The sequence below is a fragment of the Anas platyrhynchos genome, chromosome 33 (genome assembly GCF_047663525.1).
Source record: "Anas platyrhynchos isolate ZD024472 breed Pekin duck chromosome 33, IASCAAS_PekinDuck_T2T, whole genome shotgun sequence".
Lineage (NCBI taxonomy): Eukaryota > Metazoa > Chordata > Aves > Anseriformes > Anatidae > Anas > Anas platyrhynchos.
The window spans coordinates 9,779,540-9,803,721 of record NC_092618.1 but is presented as its reverse complement, the minus strand read 5'-3'; the positions used below and the strand labels follow the sequence as shown (position 1 = coordinate 9,803,721).

General features: G+C 65.3%; 4 protein-coding genes across 4 annotated transcripts; 3 read left to right on the top strand and 1 right to left on the bottom strand.

The window, feature by feature from the left end:
• Window positions 1–742: 742 nt before the first annotated feature.
• BCKDHA (branched chain keto acid dehydrogenase E1 subunit alpha) lies at window positions 743–6,031 on the bottom strand. Its single transcript, XM_072030121.1, is given in 11 exon segments — window positions 743–902; window positions 904–1,041; window positions 1,111–1,282; window positions 1,362–1,503; window positions 1,604–1,637; window positions 1,639–1,811; window positions 1,921–2,082; window positions 2,160–2,268; window positions 2,350–2,436; window positions 3,691–3,870; window positions 5,881–6,031. Coding segments are annotated over 11 exon segments (1,317 nt in total). The 5' UTR covers window positions 5,965–6,031; the 3' UTR covers window positions 743–866.
• Window positions 6,032–6,157: 126 nt separating this feature from the next.
• EXOSC5 (exosome component 5) lies at window positions 6,158–7,898 on the top strand. The gene is given in 7 exon segments (XM_072030026.1): window positions 6,158–6,509; window positions 6,597–6,710; window positions 7,183–7,242; window positions 7,245–7,303; window positions 7,419–7,493; window positions 7,495–7,560; window positions 7,635–7,898. Coding segments are annotated over 7 exon segments (747 nt in total). The 5' UTR covers window positions 6,158–6,400.
• A 69-nt stretch (window positions 7,899–7,967) lies between these two features.
• On the top strand, window positions 7,968–10,686 carry B9D2 (B9 domain containing 2). The gene is given in 6 exon segments (XM_072030116.1): window positions 7,968–8,020; window positions 8,837–8,927; window positions 9,011–9,136; window positions 10,361–10,496; window positions 10,498–10,628; window positions 10,631–10,686. Coding segments are annotated over 5 exon segments (522 nt in total). The 5' UTR covers window positions 7,968–8,020; window positions 8,837–8,839; the 3' UTR covers window positions 10,672–10,686.
• Window positions 10,687–12,768: 2,082 nt separating this feature from the next.
• TGFB1 (transforming growth factor beta 1) lies at window positions 12,769–22,631 on the top strand. The gene is given in 8 exon segments (XM_072030111.1): window positions 12,769–13,159; window positions 17,744–17,919; window positions 19,246–19,311; window positions 19,314–19,365; window positions 19,463–19,543; window positions 19,633–19,783; window positions 21,096–21,249; window positions 22,369–22,631. Coding segments are annotated over 8 exon segments (1,167 nt in total). The 5' UTR covers window positions 12,769–12,831; the 3' UTR covers window positions 22,528–22,631.
• Window positions 22,632–24,182: the final 1,551 nt, after the last annotated feature.

Below are 24,182 nucleotides of genomic sequence, written 5' to 3'. Positions count from 1 at the left end.
CTGCCCCCCCGGGGGTGATTTCAGCCCCCAGGGTGTTTATTGCCCTCCAGGAGGAGTTAATTGCCCCCAGTTCCTCTCCAGGAGGGGGAAATCCCCCCAAAAGGGGGTTAAATCCCCCCCCAAAATTATTGCCCCCCCCCCGGGAGCTTAAGTCTCCCCGCAAAGGGGGTTAAATTCCCTAAAAAGGGGGTAAAATCCCCCCCAAAGGGGGTTATTGCCCCCCAAAGGGGGTTAAGCCACCCCAAAAAGGGGTTAAATCCCTCTCAAGGGGGTTATTGCCCCCCCCCCAGTGGGCATTAAATCCCCCTAAAGGGGTTAAACCCCCCCCAAAGGGGGTTAAATCCCCCCCCCAGGGAGGTTATTGCCCTCCCCCGGGAGGTTATTCCACCCCCCAAGGGGTTTTTGCCCCCCAGGGAGGTCAAACCTCCCCAAAAAGGGGTGAAATCCACCCCGAAAGGGGGCTAAGCCACTCACAAAGGGGGTTAAATCCCCCTGAAGGGGTTTAAGAACCCCCCCAGTGAAGATTATTGCCCCCCCGGGGAGTTTTTTGGCCCCTCTAACGGGGTTATTTCATTATTTTCCCCCCCAGGGAGGTTATTGCCCCTTCCAAAGGGGTTATTGCCCCCCTCCAAGGGGTTATTCCCCCCCCAGGGAGGTTTTTACCATCTCCAAAGTTTTTTTTTCCCCCCCCCCCCAGGAGGTTACACCCCCCCCAAACCCTTCCTCCACCACGCGCCGAGCAGCCAGGCCGGGCGCGCGGCCCCATTTATTCCCCCCACCGACCCCCCCCAGCGCCCTGAGCTCAATCTGGGGGGTTCTGGGGGTGCCGTGGGGGGGTCCTCAAGCCGTGTCCCCGCGGGGGGGGGTCACTTCTCAAAGTGCTCCAGGGGGTAGTGCTCCCCCGTAGTGCTGCAGGTGCCGCTCCAGGGCCGCCCTCTGCTTTTTCAGGTGGGGGGGCATCTCGCGGTACACGTCGGAGAAGAGGTGCTGCTGCGGGCTGGGCTTGGGCTTGCGCTCCGCCTGCTCAAACGCCTCCATCACCTGCACGAGGGGCTTCAAATCAACCCGGGGGGGCTCTCCGTGTGCCCCCCCCGGTGTCTCTGCTCTCACCTTCCTCCGGGAGCTTTTCCTCCAGGCTTTTTCCTGCTCGTCGTCCCACCAGCCGCGGTTCAGCATGTGGTGGCGCAGGCGGGAGATGGGGTGGTCCTGCTTGTCCCAGTAATTCACCTCGTCCACCGAGCGGTACGCCGAGCTGTCGTCGCTGGTGCTGTGGTGCCCGATGCTTCACGGAAAGAGAAAAAAAAATATTAAAAAAGGTCGTTTTGGGGGTGATTTCGTTGATTTTATTCACCGCGGCTCACCGGTAGGTCATGGCCTCGATGAGGAAGGGCTGGTTCTCCGCCACGGCGCGCCGCCGCGCCTCCTTGGTGGCGTTGTAGACGGCAAAAACGTCGTTGCCATCCACCCGGATCGACAGCAGCCCGTAACCGGGACCCCGAGCGGCTGCGGGGACGGGCAGGGGGTGGGCACGGCACCCCCAAATCCCCCCCCCGACCCTCCTCTTCTTCGCCCCCCGCGACTCATCTTCATCCCTCGGTCTTACCGATGCCGTCGCCGCGGTACTGCTCGGAGGTGGGGGGTGGAGATGGCGTAGCCGTTGTTGCGGCAGAAGAAGACGATGGGGCACTCGAGGGTGGCGGCGAAATTGAAGCCGGCGTGGGCGTCCCCCTCGCTGGCCGCCCCCTCCCCAAAATAGCAGATGACCGCCCGGTTGGCGTCGGCGCGCTTGATGGCGTAGGCGGCCCCCACGGCTGCAGGGGAGAGGGGGGGAAAAAGGGGGGGTGAGAGGGGGGAAAAGGGGGGTTAAAGGGGTCCGAGGAGGGAATTAGGGGGTGCGTGGGGGGGTTTGGGGGGGGTCACCCTTGTGGAATTTGGGTGGCCAGGGGGAGGAGATGGTGACGAAGTGGCGCTCGCGGCAGCCGTAGTGCACGGGCATCTGGCGGCCCTTCCCGGGGTCGCTGCTGTTGCCGTAGCACTGCGCCATGAAGAGGTCCAAGGGGTAGCCCCGGTACATCAGCACGCTTTTTGGGGGGGCACGGAGTGATTTAGGGGGGTTAACCCCACAAAGGACCCCCCTTTTTGCCCGTTTTGGGGCTCACCGGCCTCCCGGTACTGCCCGAAAACCAGGTCGGTGTCGTCCAGCGCGGCCGCGCTGCCCACGTGCGTCCCCTCCTCGCCGTAGTTGGTCATGTAGAAGGAGATGCGGCCCTGGGGGGGGACAAAATATGGGGTGGGGGGGTCCTTTTGCGGGTCTCCCCCTCCCCAGCACCCCTTTTTTGCCCCCCCTACCTGCCGCTGGGACTCGTAGAGGATGCGGTCCATGGTGTTGAGCAGCGTCATGGTCTTGTAGAGCTTCAGCACCAGCTCCTTGGGCAGCTGGTGGGGGGACCCGGGGGGGGCATTTTTGGGGTGTCGCAAGGATGAGGTGGCATTTGGGGGTGCTGGGTGGGTGGGCACGGGTGGTTGGGGTCACATCCTGCTTATTTGGGGTGCTGTGTGCCCAGACCTTCTGTATTTGGGGTCACATCCTGCATTTTTGGGGTGTCCCATACCAAACGTGGCATTTTTGGGGTGCTGTGTGCCTGGGCATGGCGTTTTTGGGGTGTCCTAGACACAAACATGGCATTTTTGGGGTGCTGTGTGCCTGAACTTTGCATTTTGGGGTCACACACACAAACATTGCACGTTTGGGTGTCCTATACACAAACACAGCATTTTTGGGGTGCTGTGTGCCTGAACATTGCATTTTTGGGGGTCACGCACACAAAATTGCACGTTTGGGGTGTCCTATATGTAAACATTGCAGGTTTGGGTGCCCCCATATATTTGGGGTACCCATATGTTCAGGGTGCCCCCACGCATTTAGGGTGCCCCTGTTGTTTGGGGTACCCCTATATATTTGGGGTGCCCCCACACATTTGGGGTACCCCACACATTTAGGGTGCCCCTATGTATTTGGGGTACCCCATGTATTTAGGGTCCCCCAGCACTGTCCCCATGTGTTTGGGGTGCCCCAAATATTTAGGGTGCCCCCACACATTTAGGGTGCCCCTATATATATTTGGGATACCCCCGTTTTGGGGTGCCCCCACACATTTAGGGTGCCCCATATATTTAGGGTTTCCCAAACATTTAGGATTCCCCAAACATTTAGGGTTCCCCACATATTTAGGGTGCCCCATATATTTAGGGTTCCCCAACATTTAGGGTTTCCCAAACATTTAGGGTCCCCCACATATTTAGGGTTTCCCAAACATTTAGGGTTTCCCAAGCACTTAGGATTCCCCAAACATTTAGGGTTTCCCAAACATTTAGGATTCCCCAAACATTAGGGTTTCCCAAGCATTTAGGATTCCCCAAACATTTAGGGTTCCCCAAACATTTAGGATTCCCCACATATTTAGGGTGCCCTATATATTTAGGGTTTCCCAAGCATTTAGGATTCCCCAAACATTTAGGGTTTCCCAAACATTTAGGGTTCCCCAAACATTTAGGGTTTCCCAAACATTTAGGATTCCCCAAACATTTAGGCTTCCCCACCCCCTCAGCGCCCCCCCCAACCCCATCACCCCTTCGGGCTGCCCCTCTGCGTGTCCGGCAGAACCTTTTTGGGGTCGGGGGGGGGCTCACCTGGGGGTCCTCGTGGGGGTTGAGGATGTGGCCCTGGCGATCCATCACGCGGTAGACGGGGATGCCCGAAATGACGTTGGGCTGGATGAACTCCAGGCGCTCGGCGAATTCGGCCGAGGCCCCGGGGAACTGCGGCTTCTCCTCGGGGCTCGGGAACTCCTGCTGCGCCCGCGGACCCCGCTGCGGGGTGCCGGGACCCCCCCCCGTGTCACCCCCATTGTCCCAAAAGCGTGTCCCAAAACCCCGAAATCCCCCCCCCCGAAAGGGCCCCGGTGCCTCCCGCCCCGTCACACCCCCCTGCGTGGCCAATGGTCGGGGAGGGCGGGGGGTTATGGGGCCGAGGGGGTGTGGGGCCGGGGGGAAGATATAGGGTTGTGGGGGTGGATATGGGGTCAATTATGGGGCTGTGGGGACAGATATGGGGCCGTGGGGACACATATGGGGCCATGGGGACGGATATAGGGCCATGGGGACACATATGGGGCCGTGGGGACGGATATGGGGCCGTGGGGACAGATATAGGGCCGTGGGGACGGATATAGGGCCGTGGGGGCACATATGGGGCTGTGGGGGACGAATATAGGGCCGTGGGGTGGGATTTGGGGACGGATATAGTGTTGTGGGGTGTGATGTGGGGGCAGACATGAGGCTGTGGGGACAGATATGGGGCCTGTGGGGACGAATATAGGCTGGGAGGGTGGGATGTGGGGGTGGATATAGGGCCATGGGGACAGATCTGGGGCTGTAGGGACGGATTTAGGGCTGTGAGGGGGGATTTGGGGGCAGATATAGGGCCATGGGGTGTGATGTGGGGACAGATATGGGGCCGTGGGGATGGATATGGGGCCATGGGGGCACATATGGGGCCGGGGGGACGGATATAGGGCCATGGGAACAGATTTAGGGCCGTGGGGATGGATATAGGGCTGTGGGGTGGGATTTGGGGACGGATATAGGGTAGTGGGGGGGATTTAGGGCAGACGTGATGCCATGGGGACACATATGGGGCCGTGGGGATGGATATGGGTCCGTGGGGCACATACGGGCCATGGGGCACATATGGGGCTGTGGGGACGAATATAGGGCCGTGGGTGGGATTTGGGGACGGAAAAGGGTAGTGGGTGTGATGTGGGGGCAGACGTGAGGCCGTGGGGACAGATATGGGGCCGTGGGGATGGATATGGGGCCATGGGGGCACATATGGGGCCGTGGGGATGGATATGGGGCCGTGGGGGCACATATGGGGCCGTGGGGACGGATATAGGGCCATGGGGGCACATATGGGGCCGTGGGGATGGATATGGGGCTGTGGGGGCACATATGGGGCCGTGGGGACGGATATGGGGCCATGGGGGCACATATGGGGCCGTGGGGACGAATATAGGGCCGTGGGGTGGGATTTGGGGACGGATATAGGGTAGTGGGGTGGGATTTGGGGGCAGATGTGAGGCCGTGGGGACAGATATGGGGCCGTGGGGATGGATATGGGGCCATGGGGGCACATATGGGCGTGGGGATGGATATGGGGACAGATATAGGGCCGTGGGGATGGATATAGGGCCATGGGGGCACATATGGGGCCATGGGATGGATATAGGGCCGTGGGGGCACATATGGGGCTGTGGGGACGAATATAGGGCCGTGGGGTGGGATTTGGGGACGGATATAGGGCCGTGGGGTGGGATTTGGGGACGGATATAGTGTCATGGGGTGTGATGTGGGGACAGATATGGGGCCGTGGGGATGGATATGGGGCCATAGGGGCACATATGGGGCCGTGGGGACGGATATGGGGCCGTGGGGGCACATATGGGGCTGTGGGGATGGATATAGGGCCATGGGGTGGGATTTGGGGACGGATATGGGGTCATGGGGTGTGATGTGGGGGCAGACGTGAGGCTGGGGGACAGATATGGGGCCGTGGGGATGGATATGGGGCCATGGGGGGCACATATAGGGCCGTGGGGACGGATATAGGGCTGCAGGTTGGGATGTGGGGGTGGATATAGGGCCCTGGGGACAGATCTGGGGCTGTAGGGACGGATTTAGGGCCGTGAGGGGGGATTTGGGGCAGATACAGGGCCGTGGGGACACCGGGACACCATATGGGGACCCGGGGACAACGTCTGGGGCCGGGGGGACACCGGGGACAGGATTTGGGGCCCCCTCCCGCCCCCCCCCCCCACTCACGGCGGTGCCGAGGCCTCGGCCGGGGCCCGCTCCCGGGGCCGCCCGCAGGAGCCGCGCCCGCAGCGCCCGCAGCGCCGCCGCCATCTTGGGGGTGGGCGGGGCCTGGACGAGCGGGGCGTGGTCAGGCACCGAGGGGGCGTGGTCAGGCACCGAGGGGGCGTGGCCAACGCCGGGTACACTGTGCTGTGGAGGGGCGTGGCCACGCGCGGAGGGGGCGGGGCTACAGACATAGAGGCGGGGCTATGACAGCCGGCTATACGAGGGGGCGTGGTCACCCGCTGAGGGGGCGTGGTCATGGGCATAGGGGCGTGGTCATGGACATAGGGGGCGTGGCCACCGACCAGGGTTGCACCCGGTACGGAGGGGGCGTGGCCACCCGCTGAGGGGGCGTGGCCTCCTACTGACGCCGGGCGAGGGCACTGATGGGGGCGTGGCCACACAGGGGCGTGGCCATCCTCCGAGGGGCGTGTCCCCGGGGGGAGGAACCGGAACCGGAACAACCGGAAGCGGAAGCGTCGCCATGGAGCCCGGCGGCGCAGCCATGGCGGCGGCCGGCTGCTGCCTGCGGCCGTTCTCCTGCGAGCAGGGCCTGCTCTCGCGGCCCGACGGCTCCGCCGCCTTCGTGCAGGGTCCGTGGGGCTCCGGGGGGGGGGGTTCCCCGGGGTTTTTCGGGGCCCGGTGGCAGCGCCGTCCCCTCTGTGCCCCCCTTCCCGCAGGTGACACCTCGGTGCTGGCCGGGCTGTACGGCCCCGCGGAGGTGCGGGGCTCAAAGGAGAGCCCCGAGAGGGCGACGCTGGAGGTGCTGCTGCGCCCCAAGGTGGGGCTGCCAGGTGGGGGCCGCCTGGGGTGGGGGGGGGGTCGGGGCCGGGCTCTGAGGGGCGGGGAGGGGGGCGAGGGGGGGTCTGGGGGTGCTCAGAGGGCTCCTGAGGGGCGGGGAGGGGGCGAGGGGGGGGTCTGGGGGTGCTCGGAGGGGTCTGGGGGTGCTTAGAGGGCTCCTGAGGGGCGAGGGGGGGTGTCTGGGGGTGCTTGGAGGGATCTAGGGATGCTTAGAGGGCTCCTGAGGAACGGGGGGGTTACGGGAGGAGCCCTGAGGGGGGGCTTTGGGGGTTTAGGGGGCTCCAGGGGTGCTCGAGGGGTCTGGGGGTGCTCAGGGGGCTCACAAGGTGGCAGGGGGGGGCAATGGGGGGAGCCCTGAGAAGGGCTTTGGGGGCTCTGGGAATGCTCAGAGGGGTCTGGGGGTGCTCAGAGGGGTCTGGGGGTGCTCAGGGGGCCCATTTAACCCCCCCCCCATCCCTCCCGCAGGCGTCGGTGAGCGCAGCCGGGAGCAGCTCCTCCGGCAGACGTGCGAGGCCGTGGTCCTGGGGCCCTGCACCCCCGCACCGCCATCACCCTCGTGCTGCAGGTGCTCAGCGACGCCGGCTCCGTATCCTTTGGGATCAGGTGGTGATGATGGGGGGGGGGGGGCCTGAGTTTTTTGGGGTGTTTCTGTTGGTTTTTCCTCTCCCCCTATTCCTTGACAACCCCCCCCCCCACCCCAGCTCCTCTCCTGCTGCCTGAACGCCGCCTGCATGGGGCTGCTGGATGCGGGGCTGCCCCTCTCGGCCCTCTTCTGCGGGTGTCACCTGCGCCCTCGACGCCCAGGGCGCCATCGTCCTCGACCCCACAACCCGGCAGGAGCAGGTGAGCCCCGGGGGGGCCCCCCCTGAGCCGTGGGACCCCACCCCAACCCCGCTGACCCCCCATCTCCTCCCCAGGAGGCTCGCGCCGTCCTCACCTTTGCCATCGACAGCACGGAGAAGAAGGTGCTGATGTCCACCACCAGAGGCAGCTGCTCCGTGGAGGAGGTGAGGGGCTCGGGACCCTTTTTTAGGGCTGGGGGGTTGAAAAATCCCCCCCCCAGCCCCCTGCTGCCCCGTTACTTCGTGAGGCAACGAGCCCCAAGATGGCGGCCCCCAGGGCCTGCCGGCGCCAAGATGGCGGCGCCCACTGGAGGTCCCTCCCAAGATGGCCGCCTCTAGCTGCGTCGGGCTCGACCTTCCTGGGCGGGGCTAGGCGCGCGGCAACCAAGTGAAGCGGCGTGGCGGGTACTGGCGTTTCCATAGCAACGGGCGGGAGGGCGCTTGCGCATGCGCGGCCTGCGGTGTGAGGCGCCCGCCGTTGGGTTGGGGGCGCGGGGGGGGGCGGTGAGGGGAAAGGGGGGGGAGGGGAAAAGGGGGGGGCAAATGGGGTGGGAGGGGGTAATTGGGGGGTAATTAGAGGGGGGTGGGGGTGGTGGGGGGGCAGTGGGAGGGGTAGTTATTGGGGGTGGGGGCAATGGGGGGGCAGTGGGGGGCTGGGGGCAATTGGAGGTATTGGGGGGGCAACTGGAGGGAATGGAGGGGGTAATTATTGTGGGTGATGGGGCCATTGGGGGGCTGGGGGGGCAGTTATGGGGCTTGAGGGGGCAACTGGGGGGTCAGTGAGGGGGGAGGAGGGGGTAAGGGGGTGTAAAAGGGGGGGCAGGGGTGCAGTGGGGGGGTCAGGGGGGCAATTGGGGGGTCAGGGGGGCAATTGGGGGGGTCAGGGGGGCAATTGGGGGGTTAGGGGGGCAATTTGGGGGGGTTAAGGGGGCAATTGGGGGGTCAGGGGGGCAATTTGGGGGGGCAGAGGGGCAATTGGGGGGGTCAGGGGGGCAATTGGGGGGGTCAGGGGGACAATTGGGGGAGATAAGGGGGGCAATTGGGGGGTTAGGGGGGCAATTGGGGGGTCAGGGGGGCAATTGGGGGGGTAAAGAGGGTGGGGGGGGGGCCGCGATGGGCTCAGGGTGTGCAGCGCAAGGGGGGGGGGGGGGACACTTGGAGGGGGTGCGGAAACCCCTCGGGGGGGGGACATGGACCCCCCCCTTGGGGTGGGGGGTTGCTGGGGGGGGGGGGGGGTGACATGGTCTCCCCCCCGTGTCCCTGTCCCCCCCCCGCAGGGCATGGCGGAGCTGCACGTCATCGGGCAGCTGGTGGGGGCCAGCGGCTTCCCCCAGCGCCGCCTCTTCTGCAAGTGGGGGCTGCACGCGGGTGAGGGGGGGGGCACAGGGTGACAAGGACGGGGGTGGTGACACTGAGGGGGGGGGTGACAGTGACACTGCCCCCGTGGACAGGCAGCGCCTGGAAGCTGCTGGAGGGGCTGCGCGAGGGGCAGACGCAGGTGGACGACCCCCAGGCGGGGGACACGGCCTTCTGGTGCCACCCCATTGATGTGCACTACGCCACCAAGGGCCTGCAAGGTGCGTCCCCAAATTGTCCCCAAAGTGTCCCCAAGGTGTCCCCAAGGTGTCCCCAAATAGCCCCCAAATTGTCCCCAAGGTGTCCCCAAAAAGCTCCCAAGGTGTCCCCAAATAGCCCCCGAGGTGTCCCCAAATAGACCCCAAAGTGTCCCTAAATTGTCCCCAAGGTGTCTCCAAAGTGTCCCCAAGGTGTTTGCAAAGTGTCCCTAAATTGTCCCCAAATAGCCCCCAAGGTGTCTGCAAAGTGTCCCCAAATTGTCCCCAAAGTGTCCCCAAATAGCTCCCAAGGTGTCCCCAAATAGACCCCAAAGTGTCCCTAAATTGTCCCCAAGGTGTCTGCAAATGGCTCCCAAGGTGCCCCCAAATTGTCCCCAAGGTGTCCCGAAAGTGTCCCCAAGGTGTTTGCAAAGTGTCCCCAAATTGTCCCCAAAGTGTCCCCAAATGGCTCCCAAGGTGTCCCCAAAGTGTCCCCAAGGTGTCCGCAAAGTGTTCCCAAATTGTCCCCAAGCTGTCCCCAGATTGTCCCCAAGTTATCCCTAAGGTGTCCCCAAATAGCCCCCAAGGTGTCCCCAAATAGACCCCAAAGTGTCCCTAAATTGTCCCCAAGGTGTCCCCAAATAGACCCCAAAGTGTCCCCAAATTGTCCCCAAGGTGTCCCCAAATAGACCCCAAAGTGTCCCCAAATTGTCCCCAAGGTGTCTGCAAAGTGTTCCCAAATTGTCCCCAAAGTGTCCCCAAATAGCTCCCAAGGTGTCCCCAAATGTCCCCAAAGTCTCCCGAAAGCATTCCCAAACTATCCCCAAATGTCCCCAAATCACTCCAAATGTCCCCAATGTGTCCCCAAATGTCCCCAGTGTCCCCAAATTGTCCCCCAAATGTCCCCAAAGTGTCCCGAAAGCATTCCCAACCGTCCCCAAATGTCCCCAACTCACCCCAAATGTCCCCAACCTGTCCTCAAATGTCCCCAAGGTGTCCCCAGTGCCCCAAAGTGTCCCCCAAATGCCCCCAAGGTGTCCCCAAATGCCCCCAAACCGCCCCCAAATGCCCCCAGGCTGCCAAAGTGTTCCTAATGTCCACAAATGCCCCCAACCTGTCCCCAAACCGCCTCCTCCTGTCCCCAACCTGTCCCCAAATGCCCCCAAATGTCCCCAAATCCTCCCCAAATGTCCCCAAATCCTCCCCAAATGTCCCCAACCCCCCCGTCCCCTCTTTTTTTGCCCCCAGGCTGGCCCAAGCTGCACCTGGAGGTGTGGCACCAGGACTCCCTGGGGCGCAGCGAGCTGCTGGGCTACGGCTTCTGCCACGTCCCCAGCACCCCGGGGTGCCACTCGCTGACCTGCGTCACCTGGCGGCCCCGGGGGACGTGAGGGGGGAGCGCCTGAGACGATTTTGGCTGGGGGGGGCCCCCAACTCCTGAACCCCGACCCCGCTTACGCCCCCGACCGCTTTCGGCTGCGCACCGAGGCCGCCGGCACCGTGCGCATGGAGCTAGGATCATCCTGCGCCACTTCCAGCGCTACGGGGTGCGGTGCTGAGACCCCCCCCCGCGTGGGGGGGGCACCGGGGGGGGCACCCCAAAGACCACCAAGTCCAACACCCCCCCCCGAGGAACCGGTGCCCCCCCCAGCTCCCCAGCCCCCGTATTTGGGGGTCTCGGGGCTGGTGCGGGATGGAGACGCAGGGGGGGGCCCCCCAGCGCTTGGACCCCCCCAGCACTTGGACCCCCCCTCATGGGTGGGTGACCCCCCCCCATGATGGGGTGACCCCCCCTGTGATGGGGTGACCCCCCCCCCAGCAGCAGGTTCTGCTGGGGTGTCCCCCCCGGGGATATTTTTTGGGGGGGTGTTGGGACCGTCACGTGCCCCCCCCCCCACCATGCTGGCATGGGGGGGGGGGGGGGGGCCGTGTTGGAGGTTTTTTTTTTAGGGGGGGGGGCGTTAAGGTTTTTTGGGGGGGGGCGGGTTCTCTGAGTGCCCCCGGGATATTTTTGGGGTGTCACAAGGGGGGGGCCAGCACCCTGTAATGGGGGGGGGCCCGTGTTGGAGGTTTTTTTTGGGGGGGGGGCGTTAAGGTTTTTTTTAGGGGGGGGCTGTGTTTGCCCCATAAAGTGTTCTTTGCAGCCTGGCTCTTCTTTTTTGGGGGGGGGGGGGCGGGTGGATTTGGAGGAACCTGGGGAGGGGTCTTGGGGGGGGGCCTGGTTGGGGAGGGGGTTTGGGGGGGGGGGCTTCTTGGGGGGGGATTCTGGGGGGGGGGGGGGCTCCGTGGGGGGGGTCCCTTGTGGGGAGGGGTCTTGGTTTGGGGATTTTGGGGGGGGGTTCGGGGGGGGTCCTGGTTGGGGAAGGGTCCTGGAGGGGGGGTCCTTGGGGTGGGAGGGTCCTTGTGGGGGGGGCTCCTGGGGGAGGGGGTCTTGGGGGGTGGGGGTCTTAGGAGGGGGGTTTCTGGGGAGTCTCTTGGGAGGGGTATTTGGGGGGGGTCTTGGGGGGGCTCTAGGGGGAGGGGGTCTTGGGGGGGGGTCCTAATTAGAGGGGAGGTTCCTGGGGGGGGGGAGCGCTTTGGGGGGGGGGGGTGTTCCTTGGTGGGGGGGCTCCCGGTGTGGGTGTGTGGGGGGGGGCGACTCCCTGGGGGGTGCTCCCTAGGGGGGCCCCTCCCCCCCGCCCCCCCCCCGTGACTCAGTTTCCCCGGGCGCCTCCCGCCGCCCCCGGTCGGGCCCCGCAGAGCGGAAGGGGGGGGCGGCCCCGGGGCCCCCCCCCTTCTTCCTCCCCCCCCCCCCCCCGCGGCGTTTCCTGGGTGGGGCCGGTCCCGCTCCGGCCCTTCAAAAACCTCCGCAAACGGGAACGGGCACGGAGCTGGGGGGGGGGGGCCGGGGGGCTCCGAGAACCGGCAGCAATTTGAGTCTGGGGGGTTGGGGGGGGGGCCCGGGGGTCGCTCCCAGCACGGGCAGCGGGGGGTGGGAAGAAATTGGGGGGAGGGGGGGGGAGCAGGGTGAAGCAGGGGTTAATTTAGCGGGGGGGGGGGGTTAAAAAAAGGGGGGGGGGCAGCTGGGGCAGGAGGCAGCAAAGGGGGTGGGGAGGGGTGGGGGGGTCCCGGTGGGGGGGGTCTCAGTGCTAGGGGGGTCTCAGTGCTAGGGGGGGCCTCAGTGTTAGGGGGGGTTCCTGGTTTTAGGGGGGGGTCTTGGTGTCGGGGGGGTCTCAGTGTTAGGGGGGGTTCTTGGTTTTAGGGGGGGGGGTCTCTGTGTTGGGGGGGGCTTGGTGTTTAGGTGAGGGTCTCAAAGTTTGGGGGGGGGTCTCAGTGTTAGGGGGGGGTCTCAGTTTTTGGGGAGTTTTCTCAGTGTTGGGGGGGGTCTTGGTATTGGGGGGGGTCTCAGTGTTAGGGGGGGGTCTCAGTGTTGGGGGGGGTCTCAGTGTTAGGGGGGGGCTCGGTATCGGGGGGGGGATTCTTGGCATTGGGGGGAAGTCCTGGTGTCAGGGGGGGGTCCTCAGCATCGGGGGGGGTCCTCAGTGTCAGGGGGGGGTCCTCAGTGTCGGGGGGGGTCCCCAGCATCAGGGGGGGGTCCTCAGCCTCAGGGGGGGGTCTTCAGCCTCAGGGGGGGGTCTCGTTGTCGGAGGGACCCACTACCAACATCAGCATTAGGCCCAGCCCCGGGTTTTGGGGGGGGTCCCCTTCTTGTTGGGTGGGGGGGGGGGGGGCTCCCTGAGATGGGGGGGTCCCTCCTGGGGGTCGCCACCCTCCTGGCCCTGCTGGGGGCGGGGGGCTCGCTCTCCACGTGCCGCTCGCTGGACCTGGAAACGGCGCGGAGGAAACGCATCGAGGCCGTGCGGGGCCAAATCCTCAGCAAACTGCGCCTGACTGCGCCCCCCCCCGCCGACCCCCCCCCGCCCCAGCAGCTCCCCGAGGACGTGCGGGCCCTCTACAACAGCACCAGCGAGCTGCTGCGCCAGCAGGCCATGCTGCGCCCCCCCGACCAGCCCGACGAATATTGGGCCAAGGAGCTGCACCGCTTCCCCATGGAGCCGCTGGGCGATGGTGAGTTGGGGGGGGGTCTGGGGGGGGTCTGGGGGGGGGTTTGGGAGGGGGGCTTGGGGGGTTTGGGAGGGTTTGGTGGGAGTTTGGGGGGTTTTGGGGGAGATTTGGGGGCTTTGGGGGGGCTGCACCGCTTACCCATGGAGCCGCTGGGCGATGGTGAGTTGGGGGGGGTCTGGGGGGGGGTCTGGGTGGTGGTGGAGGTGGGCCTGGTACTGGTGATGGGGGGGTTTGGGAGGGTTTTGGGGGGGTTTGGGGGAGGTTTGGGGGGGGTTGGAGGGGTTTTGGGGGGCTTTGGGGGGGCTGCACCGCTTCCCCATGGAGCCGCTGGGCGACGGTGAGTTGGGGGGGGGTCTGGGGGGGGGGCCTGGGGGTGGTTTGGGGGGGTTTGGGGAAGGTTTGGTGGGAGTTTGGGGGGTTTTGGGGGAGATTTGGGGGGTTTGGGGGGGCTGCACCGCTTCCCCATGGAGCCGCTGGGCGACGGTGGATTTGGGGGGGGGTCTGGGGGGGGACCTGGGGGGGTCCTGGGGGGCTGGGACCCTGCTGGGGTGGTGCTGGAGGTGGGCCTGGTACTGGTGATGGGGGGGTTTGGGGGGGTTTTGGGGGGTTTTGGGGGGCTTTGGGGGGGCTGCACCGCTTCCCCATCAAGCAGCTGGGCGATGGTGAGTTGGGGGGGGTTGGGGGGGGCTTTGGGGGGGCTTGGGGGGGGTTGGGGGGGGTTTGGGGAAGGTTTGGTGGGAGTTTGGGGGGGTTTGGGGGGGGTTGGAGGGGTTTTGGGGGGGCTGCACCTCTTCCCCATGGAGCCGCTGGGCGATGGTGAGTTGGGGGGGGGTCTGGGGGGGGCTTGGGGGGGGCTTGGGGGGGGCTGGGTGGTGGTGGAGGTGGGCCTGGTACTGGTGATGGGGGGGTTTGGGGGGGTTTGGGAGGGTTTTGGGGGGTTTGGGGGGTTGCACCGCTTCTCCATGGAGCCGCTGGCTGATGGTGAGTTGGGGGGGGTCTGCGGGGGGCTCTGGGGGGACTTTGGGGGGGGCTTGGGGGGGGTTGGGGGGGGTTTGGTGGGAGTTTGGGGAGGTTTGGGGGGAGTTTGGGGGGGTTTGGGGGAGGTTTGGGGGGGTTTGGGGGGCTGCACCGCATCCCCATGGAGCCGCTGGGCGACGGTGAGTTGGGGGGGGGTCTGGGGGGGGGTCTGGGTGGTGGTGGAGGTGGGCCTGGTACTGGTGATGGGGGGGTTTGGGGGGTTTGGGGGGTTTGGGGGAGGTTTGGGGGGTTTTGGGGGGGCTGCACCGCTTCCCCATGGAGCCGCTGGGCGACGGTGAGTTGGGGGGGGTCTGGGGGGGGGTCTGGGGGGGCTTAGGGGGGGATTGGTGGAGTTTTGGGGAGAGTTTGGAGGGAGGGGTTTGGGGGGTTTGGGGGGGCTGCACCGCTTCCCCATGGAGCCGCTGGGCGACGGTGAGTTGGGGGGGGTCTGGGGGGGGGTCTGGGTGGTGGTGGAGGTGGGCCTGGTACTGGTGATGGGGGGGTTTGGGGGGGTTTGGGGGGTTTGGGGGAGGTTTGGGGGGTTTTGGGGGGGCTGCACCGCTTCCATGGAGCCGCTGGGCAACGGTGAGTTGGGGGGGGGTCTGGGGGGGGGTCTGGGTGGTGGTGGAGGTGGGCCTGGTACTGGTGATGGGGGGGTTTGGGGGGTTTTGGGGGGTTTGGGGGAGTTTGGGGAGGGTTTGGGGGGAGTTTGTGTAGTTTTGGGGGGGTTTGGGGGGGGTTTGGGGGGTTTCGGGGGGGTTTTGGGGGGAGTTTGGGGGGGTTTTGGGGGGGGCTGCACGCTTCCCCATGGAGCCGCTGGGCGATGGTGAGTTGGGGGGGGGTCTGGGGGGGGTCTGGGGGTGGTTTGGGGGGGGTTTGGGGAGAGTTTGGTGGGAGTTTGGGGGGTTTTGGGGGAGATTTGGGGGGTTTGGGGGGGCTGCACCGCTTCCCCATGGAGCCGCTGCTGGGCGACGGTGAGTTGGGGGGGGGTCTGGGGGGGGGTCTGGGTGGTGGTGGAAGTGGGCCTGGTACTGGTGATGGGGGGGTTTGGGGGGTTTTGGGGGGGTTTGGGGGAGTTTGGGGAGGGTTTGGGGGGGGGTTTGGGGGGTTTTGAGGGGCTTTGGGGGGGGCTGCACCGCTTCCCCCATGGAGCCGCTGGGCGATGGTGAGTTGGGGGGGGGGTCTGGGGGGGGCTTGGGGGGGTCCTGGGGGTGGTTTGGGGGGGTTTGGGGAAGGTTTGGTGGGATTTTGGGGGGTTTTGGGGGTGATTTGGGGGGTTTGGGGGGGCTGCACCGCTTCCATGGAGCCGCTGGGCGACGGTGAGTTGGGGGGGGGGGTCTGGGGGGGTCTGGGTGGTGGTGGAGGTGGGCCTGGTACTGGTGATGGGGGGGTTTGGGGGGTTTTGGGGGGGTTTGGGGGAGTTTGGGGAGGGTTTGGGGGGAGTTTGGGGGGGTTTGGGGGGTTTTGGGGGAGGTTTGGGGGGTTTTGGGGAGCTGCACCGCTTCCCCATGGAGCCGCTGGGCGATGGTGAGTTGGGGGGGGGGTCTAGGAGGGGGGGGGGCTTTGGGGGGGCTTGGGGGGGGTTGGGGAGGGTTTCGTGGGAGTTTGGGGAGGTTTGGGGGGGGTTGGAGGGGTTTTGGGGGGCTTTGGGGGGGCTGCACCGCATCCCCATGGAGCCGCTGGGCAATGGTGAGTTGGGGGGGGGTCTGGGGGGGTTTGGGGGGGGGCTTGGAGGGGGTTGGGGAGGGTTTGGTGGGAGTTTGGGGAGGGTTTGGTGGGAGTTTGGGGAGGTTTGGGGGCTTTGGGGGGGCTGCACCACTTCCCCATGGAGCCGCTGGGCGACGGTGAGTTGGGGGGGGGTCTGGGGGGGGGGTCTGGGTGGTGGTGGAGGTGGGCCTGGTACTGGTGATGGGGGGGTTTGGGGGGTTTTGGGGGGGTTTTGGGGAAGGTTTGGGGGGTTTTGGGGAGAATCACCACTTTCCATGGAGCTGCTGGCTGATGGTGAGTTGGGGGGGGTCTGCGGGGGGTATTGGGGGGACTTTGGGGGGGGCTTGGGGGGGGTTGGGGGGGTTTGGTGGGAGTTTGGGGAGGTTTGTGGGGGGAGTTTGGGGGGTTTTGGGGGGCTTTGGGGGGGCTGCACCGCTTCCCCATGGAGCCGCTGGGCGATAGTGAGTGGGGGGCTTTGGGGGGGGGGCCTGGGGGGCTGGGACCCCGCTGGGGTGGTGGTGGAGGTGGGCCTGGTATTGGTGATGGGGGGGTTTGGGGGGTTTTGGGGGGGGTTTGGGGAGAGTTTGGGGGATTTTGAGGGGGTTTTGGGGGCTTTGGGGGGACTTTGGGAAGGGTTTGGGGGAGTTTGGGGGACTTTGGGGGGGTTTTGGGGGAGTTTGGGGGGGGTGGCACTCGGTTTGGCGTGACTTTTGGGGATGGGGAGGGTGATGCGGAAGGTTGGGTGCGTAAAAATTGGGTGGCGGGACCCCCCCCCCCGGGTTGGGTGCCCCCATGGAGGTGCCCCCCCCGGTAACAGGGATTTGGGGACTTTTTGGGGGGGGGGTGTCCCAGTTTTGGGGTCATTTTTGGGGTGATGGGGAGGGCGCCCGGGCAGGGTGGGTGCTCAAAAAGTGGGTGCTGGGGCTTCCATGGTGTCCGGTCCCTTTGGGGGGGGGTCACCTTGGCGCTGGGGTCCCCATGGGTGACAGTGCTGGGGGGGGGTCACCGCGGGGGTGCCCCCGTCCCTATTGGGGTGACCCCAAGGGTGCCTGGGTCCCGAATCCCTGCTGGGTGACACCCAGACACCCCAAAAACCACCAGTCCCACCAGTGCTCCCAGTGCCCCCAGTGCCACCAGTTTGGGTCCCCCCTGCCGGGCTCTGGGTCCCCTCCCGGCTGCGGTGGCGCTCGGGGGGGGGCGAGCGCGGACGTTGTGGTTTTGCTGAGTAATTCCCAGCTCTGAGGGAGCTTTGTTGAGCTGGGGGGAGCCGGGGGGGGGACAGCGGGGACATTTATGGGGTGGGCAACGGGGGGCTGCGGGGGGGTGACCCAAAATCCCCAAAATCCCCCAAAAAATCCCCAAAATCCGGACCTGGGGGGGGGCGCACGGCCATCACTCCGCTCCAGAGTGAACGGCTCGGAGAAGGGGGGAAGCGGCTTTGCGGGGGTGCCGCGGAGCCGGGGGGGGTCTCTGAAGGGGGTGTGTTTTTTTTGTGTGTTCCCCCCCCCCCCACGACCCCCCCCAAAATCCGGACTGGGGGGGGGGGGCGCGCGGCCATCACTCCTCTCCAGAGTGAACGGTTTGGAGAAGGGGGAAGCGGCTTTTGCGGGGGTGCCGCGGAGCCGGGGGGGGGGTCTCTGAATTTTTTTATTTTTTTTTTGTGTGTCGCCCCCCCGCCGACCCCCCCCCCCCCAAAATCCGGACCGGGGGGGGGGGCGCACGGCCATCACTCCGCTCCAGAGTGAACGGCTCGGAGAAGGGGGAAGCGGCTTTTGCGGGGGTGCCGCGGAGCCGGGGGGGGGGTCTCTGAATTTTTTTTTTTTTTTTTTGTGTCCCCCCCCTCCCCACGACCCCCCCCCCCAGGCCCGCTGGAGCGCTGGCGCCCCACGAGCCGCAGCACCTTCTTCGTCTTCAACACGTCGCGGGTGCGCGCCGAGGTGGGGCACGAGGCGCTGCTGCACCGCGCCGAGCTGCGCATGCTGCGCCAGCGGCCCCCCCCCGAAAATATGGGGCTGGAGCAGCGCCTCGAGCTCTACCAGGTTGGGGGGGGCGCGGGGGGGGTCCGGGGGGGGTGTGTGGGGGGGTGTGGGGGGGTGCTGGGGGGGGGAGTGGGGGTGGTGAGGGAGGGGAGTGGGGGTGCGCAGGGGGGTGGTGGGGAAGTGGGGGGTGGGGGGGTAATGGGGGTGGTGGGGGTGAGTGTGGGGGAGTTGGGGGGTTGGGGATGCTTTGGGGACCGAGGGGACACTGGGGATGGTTTGGGGACACCGAGGGGGTGATGGGTTTGGGGGCAGATGCAGGACACCATGGGGACACTGGGTTTGGGGACATGGGGATCAAGGGGACAAGGGACAAGGGTTTGGGGATGGGATTGAGGGGACACAGGGGACAGGGGTTTGGGGACACTGAGGGGGCTCTGGATTTGGGGACACCAAGGGGGCGATGGGTTTGGGGACAGATGCAGGACACCAGGGGGACATTGGGTTTGGGGACGTGGGGACACGGGGACACAGGGACAGGGGTTTGGGGACACAGGGACAGGGGTTTGGGGACACTGAGGGGGCGCTGGATTTGGGGTCAGACACAGGAAGGACACCATGGGGACATTGGGTTTGGGGACGTGGGGACCGAGGGGACACTGGGGATGGTTTGGGGACACTGAGGGGGTGATGGGTTTGGGGGCAGACACAGGATGCCATGGGGACATTGGGTTTGGGGGCAGGATCGAGGGGACACAGGGGACAGGGGTTTGGGGACACTGAGGGGGCGATGGGTTTGGGGTCAGACACAGGACACCATGGGGACATTGGGTTTGGGGACACAGGGGACACTGGGGACAGGGGTTTGGGGACACCGAGGGGGCTCTGGATTTGGGGACAGGTGCAGGACACCATGGGGACATTGGCTTTGGGGACGTGGGGACCGAGGGGACACTGGGGATGGTTTGGGGACACCGAGGGGGTGATGGGTTTGGGGGCAGATACAGGATGCCAAGGGGACATTGGGTTTGGGGACATGGGGATCAAGGGGACAAGGGACAGGGGTTTGGGGACCAAGGGGACACAGGGATGGGTGTTTGGGGACACCGAGGGGGCGCTGGATTTGGGGACACCAAGGGGTGTCCCCTGACACAGGGACCCCGTGGCCACACAAACATTGGGGACACCGGGGGGGGTGCCCCCGTTTGGGGACACCCTGAGCAGTGCCGGGGGGGGGGGCGGATTGGGGACGAGGGGAGGAGGTTTGGGGACGCGGTGGCTTTGGGGACGCGGTGGCTTCGGGGTCCCCGTGGCTTTGGGGTCCCCGTGATTTTGGGGTCCCCGTGATTTTGGGGTCCCCGTGACCACGGTTTTGGGGTCTGGGGGCAGGGCTACGGCAACGCCTCGTGGCGCTACCTCCACGGGCGCTCGGTGCGGGCGGCGGCGGAGGAAGAGTCTGGCTCTGGTTCGATGTCACCGACGTCGTCCGCCAGTGGCTCAGCGGCAGCGGTGAGCACGTTCCCTCCTTTTTTTCTACCCCCCCCCCAAAAAAAAAAAAACCCACCCCCAGACCCTTTTTCATCGCCCCCCCCCCAAAACCCCGCAGACCCTTTGGGCGTCTTCAAGCTGAGCGTGCACTGCCCGTGCGAGCAGGGCCAGGCGGAGGAGATGCGCATCTCCATCGAAGGTAGCGCCCCCTCTGCGTCCCCCCCCCCCAACAAAAAAAAAATAATAAATAATAAAAGGGTGCTGACCCCCCCTCCTGACCCCCCCCAGGCTTCGAGCAGCAGCGCGGGGACATGCAGGGCATCGCCAAGAAGCACCGGCGCGTGCCCTACCTGCTGGCCATGGCGCTGCCCCCCGACCGCGCCAACGACCTGCACAGCTCCCGGCGCCGCCGCGCGCTCGACACCGATTACTGCTTCGGGTGAGGACCCCCCCCAAAAAAAAAAAAAGTTGGGACCCCTCCCTAAAAGCTGGGACCCCTCCCAAAAGCTGGGAACCCCCCCAAAAGCTGGGAACCCCCCTAAAAGCTGGGAACCCCCCTAAAAGCTGGGACCCTCCCTGGAAGCTGGGACCCCCCTCCAAAAGCTGGGGATCCCCTCCGAAAGTTGGGACCCCCCCCAAAAGCTGGGAACCCCCCCAAAAGCTGGGACCCTCCCCAAAAGCTGGGACCCCCCTCAAAGTCTGGGATCCCCTCCGAAAGCTGGGACCCCCCCCAAAGTCTGGGACCTCTCCCCAAAAGCTGGGACCCCCTCCTGAAAGCTGGGACCCCCCTGAAAGTTGGGACCCCCCCCAAAGTCTGGGACCCCTCCCCAAAAGCTGGGACCCCTCCCAAAAGCTGGGAACCCCCCCAAAAGCTGGGACCCTCCCCAAAAGCTGGGATCCCCCCCTAAAAGCTGGGACCCTCCCCAAAACCTGGGACCCCTCCCCAAAAGCTGGGACCCCCCCCAAAGTCTGGGAACCCCCCCGAAAGTTGGGACCCTCCCCAAAAGCTGGGAACCCCCCCAAAAGCTGAGACTCCCCTTGAAACCTGGGATCCCCTCCAAAAGCTGTGACCCCCCCAAAGTCTGGGACCCCTCCCTAAAAGCTGGGACCCCCTCTGAAACCTGGGAACCCCCCCCCCAACAGCTGAGACTCCCCTTGAAACCTGGGACCCCCCCTCCAAAACTTGGGACCACCCCAAAATCTGGGACCCCCCACCCAAAACCTGGGACCCCCTTCTGAAAGCTGGGACCCCCCCCCCAAAAAAATGGGACCCCCCCCCCAAAAACCAAGCCTCTTCCCACAACGCTGACAGCCAACCCTCCCAAAACTCAAGACCCCTCCCAAAACCTGAGCCCCCCCCCCAAAAAAAAAACACAAGCCCCTTCTAAAACCTGAGACCCCCCCCCAAAACCTGGGACCCCCCCCAAGACCCTCGATGCGCCGCGCTCCCCAAAACGCCTCCGCCCCTTCCAGCCACATGGGTGCCTTGGAGAGGGTGGGAACCCCAAAACACCCCCCCCACAAAATTTGTGCCCCCCCCTAAAACCCAAGACCCCCCTGAAACCTGAGACCCCCCCCTCAAATCTAAGACCCCCCCCAAAACCTGGGACCCCCCCCAAGACGCTCAATGCGCCGCGCTCCCAAAAAACGCCTCCATCCCTTCCAGCCACGCGGGTGCCCCCAAAACGCCTCCCCCCCAAAAAAATACATGCCCCCCCCCAAAAAAAAAAAATATGAATGCCCCCCCCCAGGACGGAGGAGAAGAACTGCTGTGTGCGGCAGCTCTACATCGACTTCCGCCGGGACCTGCAGTGGAAGTGGATCCACGAGCCCAAGGGCTACATGGCCAACTTCTGCATGGGGCCCTGCCCCTACATCTGGAGCGCAGACACGCAGTACACCAAGGTGGGGGGGCGCGGGGGGGGCACATTGGGGGGGGGGCACCTAGGGGGGGGGGCGTGGGGGGGGCACATTGGGGGGGGGCACATTGGGGGGGGGCGCCTGGGAGGGCACATTGGGGGGGGGCACATTGGGGGGGGGGCTGCCTGGGGGGGGGTACCTGGGGAGGGGCATATGGGGGGGCGCATTGGGGGGGTATATGGGGGGGTAAATTTGGGGGGGGTACCTGGGGGGGGTACATCTGGGGAGGGGAATATATGGGGGGGTAAATCTGGGGGGGGGTAAATCTGGGGGGGTACATCTTGGGGGTATATCTGGGGAGGGGGAAACTGGGGGGGCACCTGGGGGGGGGAATATTTTGGGGGGGCATATCTGGGGGGGCATATGGGGAGGGGAATATTTAGGGGGGCACCTGGGGGGGAGAATATCTGGGGGGGGAATATCTGGGGGGGGTAAATCTGGGGAGGGGGAAACTGGGGGGGCGCATCTGGGGGGAGTATCGGGGGGGGGAATATCTGGGGGGGCGCATTTGGGGGGAACTTGGGGGGTGCATCTGGGGGGGGGGGAATAACTGGGGGTGCATATGGGGGGAGTGCATCTGGGGGGGGTCACCGGGGGGGGGAATATCTGGGGGGGCGCATATGGGGGGGGATGCATTTGGAGGGGTAAATCTGGGGGGGTGGGTGACACCTTGGGGGGGGTGACATCATTGGGGGGGGGACACATCTTGGGGGGGGGTGACACATTGGGGTTGGTGACACTGGGGGGGGGTGACACATTGGGGGGGGGACACGTTTTGGGGGGGGGGGACACCTAGGGGGTATGAGACATTTGGGGGGGTGACACATTGTGGGGGTGACACTGGGGGGGGTGACACATTGGGAGGGACACACCTGGGGGGGATGACACTTGGGGGGGGGGACATTTGGGGGGGGGAGGTGACATCGTGGGGGCCCCCCCTGCTGCCCCCATGTCCCCCCCACAACCCCCATCCACCTGCCCTTTGGGTAGGGAGGAGGGGGGGGGGGGCACACACCAGGACCCCCAGGGGCACCAAAACAACACCGGGGGGGGGTTTAAAAACAGAGGGGGGGTCACAGCCGTCCGCGTGCCCCCCCCCCGCAGGTCCTGGCCCTGTACAACCAGCACAACCCGGGGGGGGCGGCCGCCCCCTGCTGCGTGCCGCAGGCGCTCGACCCCCTCCCCATCGTCTACTACGTGGGGCGCAAAGCGCGCGTGGAGCAGCTCTCCAACATGGTGGTGCGCACCTGCAAGTGCAGCTGACCCCCCCCCGGACCCCCCCCCCAAAAAAAAAAAAATTTGGACCCCCCCAACCAACCCCCGCCAGCCCCCACCCCCCCCGCGATTTATTTAAGTTTGGTTTTGGAGCTTTTTTTTTTGGTGTTTTTTTCTTTTCAGTGGTGGTTCTGCTTTTTTTTTTTGGGGGGGGGGGATTTTTTTTTTATGGGGGGGGTGTGGGAAGAGAAACTGGGGGGGTGGGGAGAGAAATTTGGGAGTGGGGGGGTTGGGAAGAGGAATTTGGGAGGGTTGGGAAGGGGAATTTGGGGTTGGAAAGGGAAGTTTTGGGGATGGGAAGGGGCATTTTTGGGGTGGGGGGGTCGGAAAACGAAATTGGGGGGGCTTAGGGAGAGAAATTTTGGGGTGGGGGGGTTGGGAAAATAAATTGGGGGGGTGGGAAAAGAAATTGGGGGGGGCTTAGGGGAGAGAAATTTGGAGTGGGGGGGGTTGGGAAGGGAAATTTGGGGGGTGGGGAGGGAAATTTTGGGGTGGGGGGGGTTGGGAAGGGAAATTTTGGGGGGGTTGGGAAGAGGAATTTGGGAGTGGGGGAGGTGGGAAGAGAAACTGGGGGGGTTGGGAAGAAAAATGGGGGGGTTGGGGAGAGAAATTTTGGGGGTGGGGGAGTTGGGAAGGAGAATTGGGGGGGCTGGGAAGGGAAATTTGGGGTTGGGAAGGGAAATTTTGGGGTGGGGGGAAGGAGAAATGGGGGTGGGGGGGTTGTGGGGGGGGGGGGGCCACAGAGCTCCACATAGTGGGACCCCCCCCAAAAGGATTTGGGGACCCCCAAAGGTACCCAGGAATTGGGGACCCCCCCCAAAATAAAGGACCCCCCCAAAAAAAGAGACCCAGACGCCCCCCCCCAAAAAAAAAAGATTCCAACATTAAGACCCCCCCAGGAGCCCCCCCAAGAATTTGGGACCCCCCCATTTTTATCCTGCCCCCAATTTTTTATCCTGCCCCCCCCCTTTTTTTTCTAACCCCCCCCATTTTATCCTGCCCCCCCCTCTTTGTGCCCCCCCCCCGCCTGTCTGCAGACACCCGGCCCCCCCCCCGGGGACGGAAGGGCCCCCGCCAGGCTAAAAATACCCTTCCGGGGGGGGGGGGGGCAGGAAATGGCCCCCCCCCGGGACCGGGGGAGGGGGAAATAATTTTTTGGGGGGGGGCACAGTGGGGGGGGGCGTTCCAGCCACCATGGGGGGGGGTCCGGATGTTTGGGTGCCCCCCCCCCCTAAAAAAAGCCGCCGCAGCCGGGTGGTGACGCGCAGGGGGGGGGCGCGGGGGGGGGGCAGTCGTTCGGGCCCCCCCCCGCAGACACCGAGCGAGGGCGGTGGAAAAATCCTGGGGGGGGGGGGCACAGCAAAACGGCGCCAAACAGCTCCGGGGGGGGGGGTAATTTTATTTGGGGGGGGTCTGTTTTATCTGGGGGGGGGGTAGCTATTTGGGGGGGGGGGTAATTTTATTTGGGGGGGTCAGTTTTATTTGGGCGGGGGCACTGTTTGATCTGGGGGGGGGGGCTGCAGTGAATGTTTAGCACCAAACACCTTTTGGGGGGGGTAAATTTTATTTGGGGGGGGTCAGTTTTATCTGGGGGGCTCCTCTTTATTTTGGGGGGGGTCAATTTTATTTTTGGGGGGGTCCCT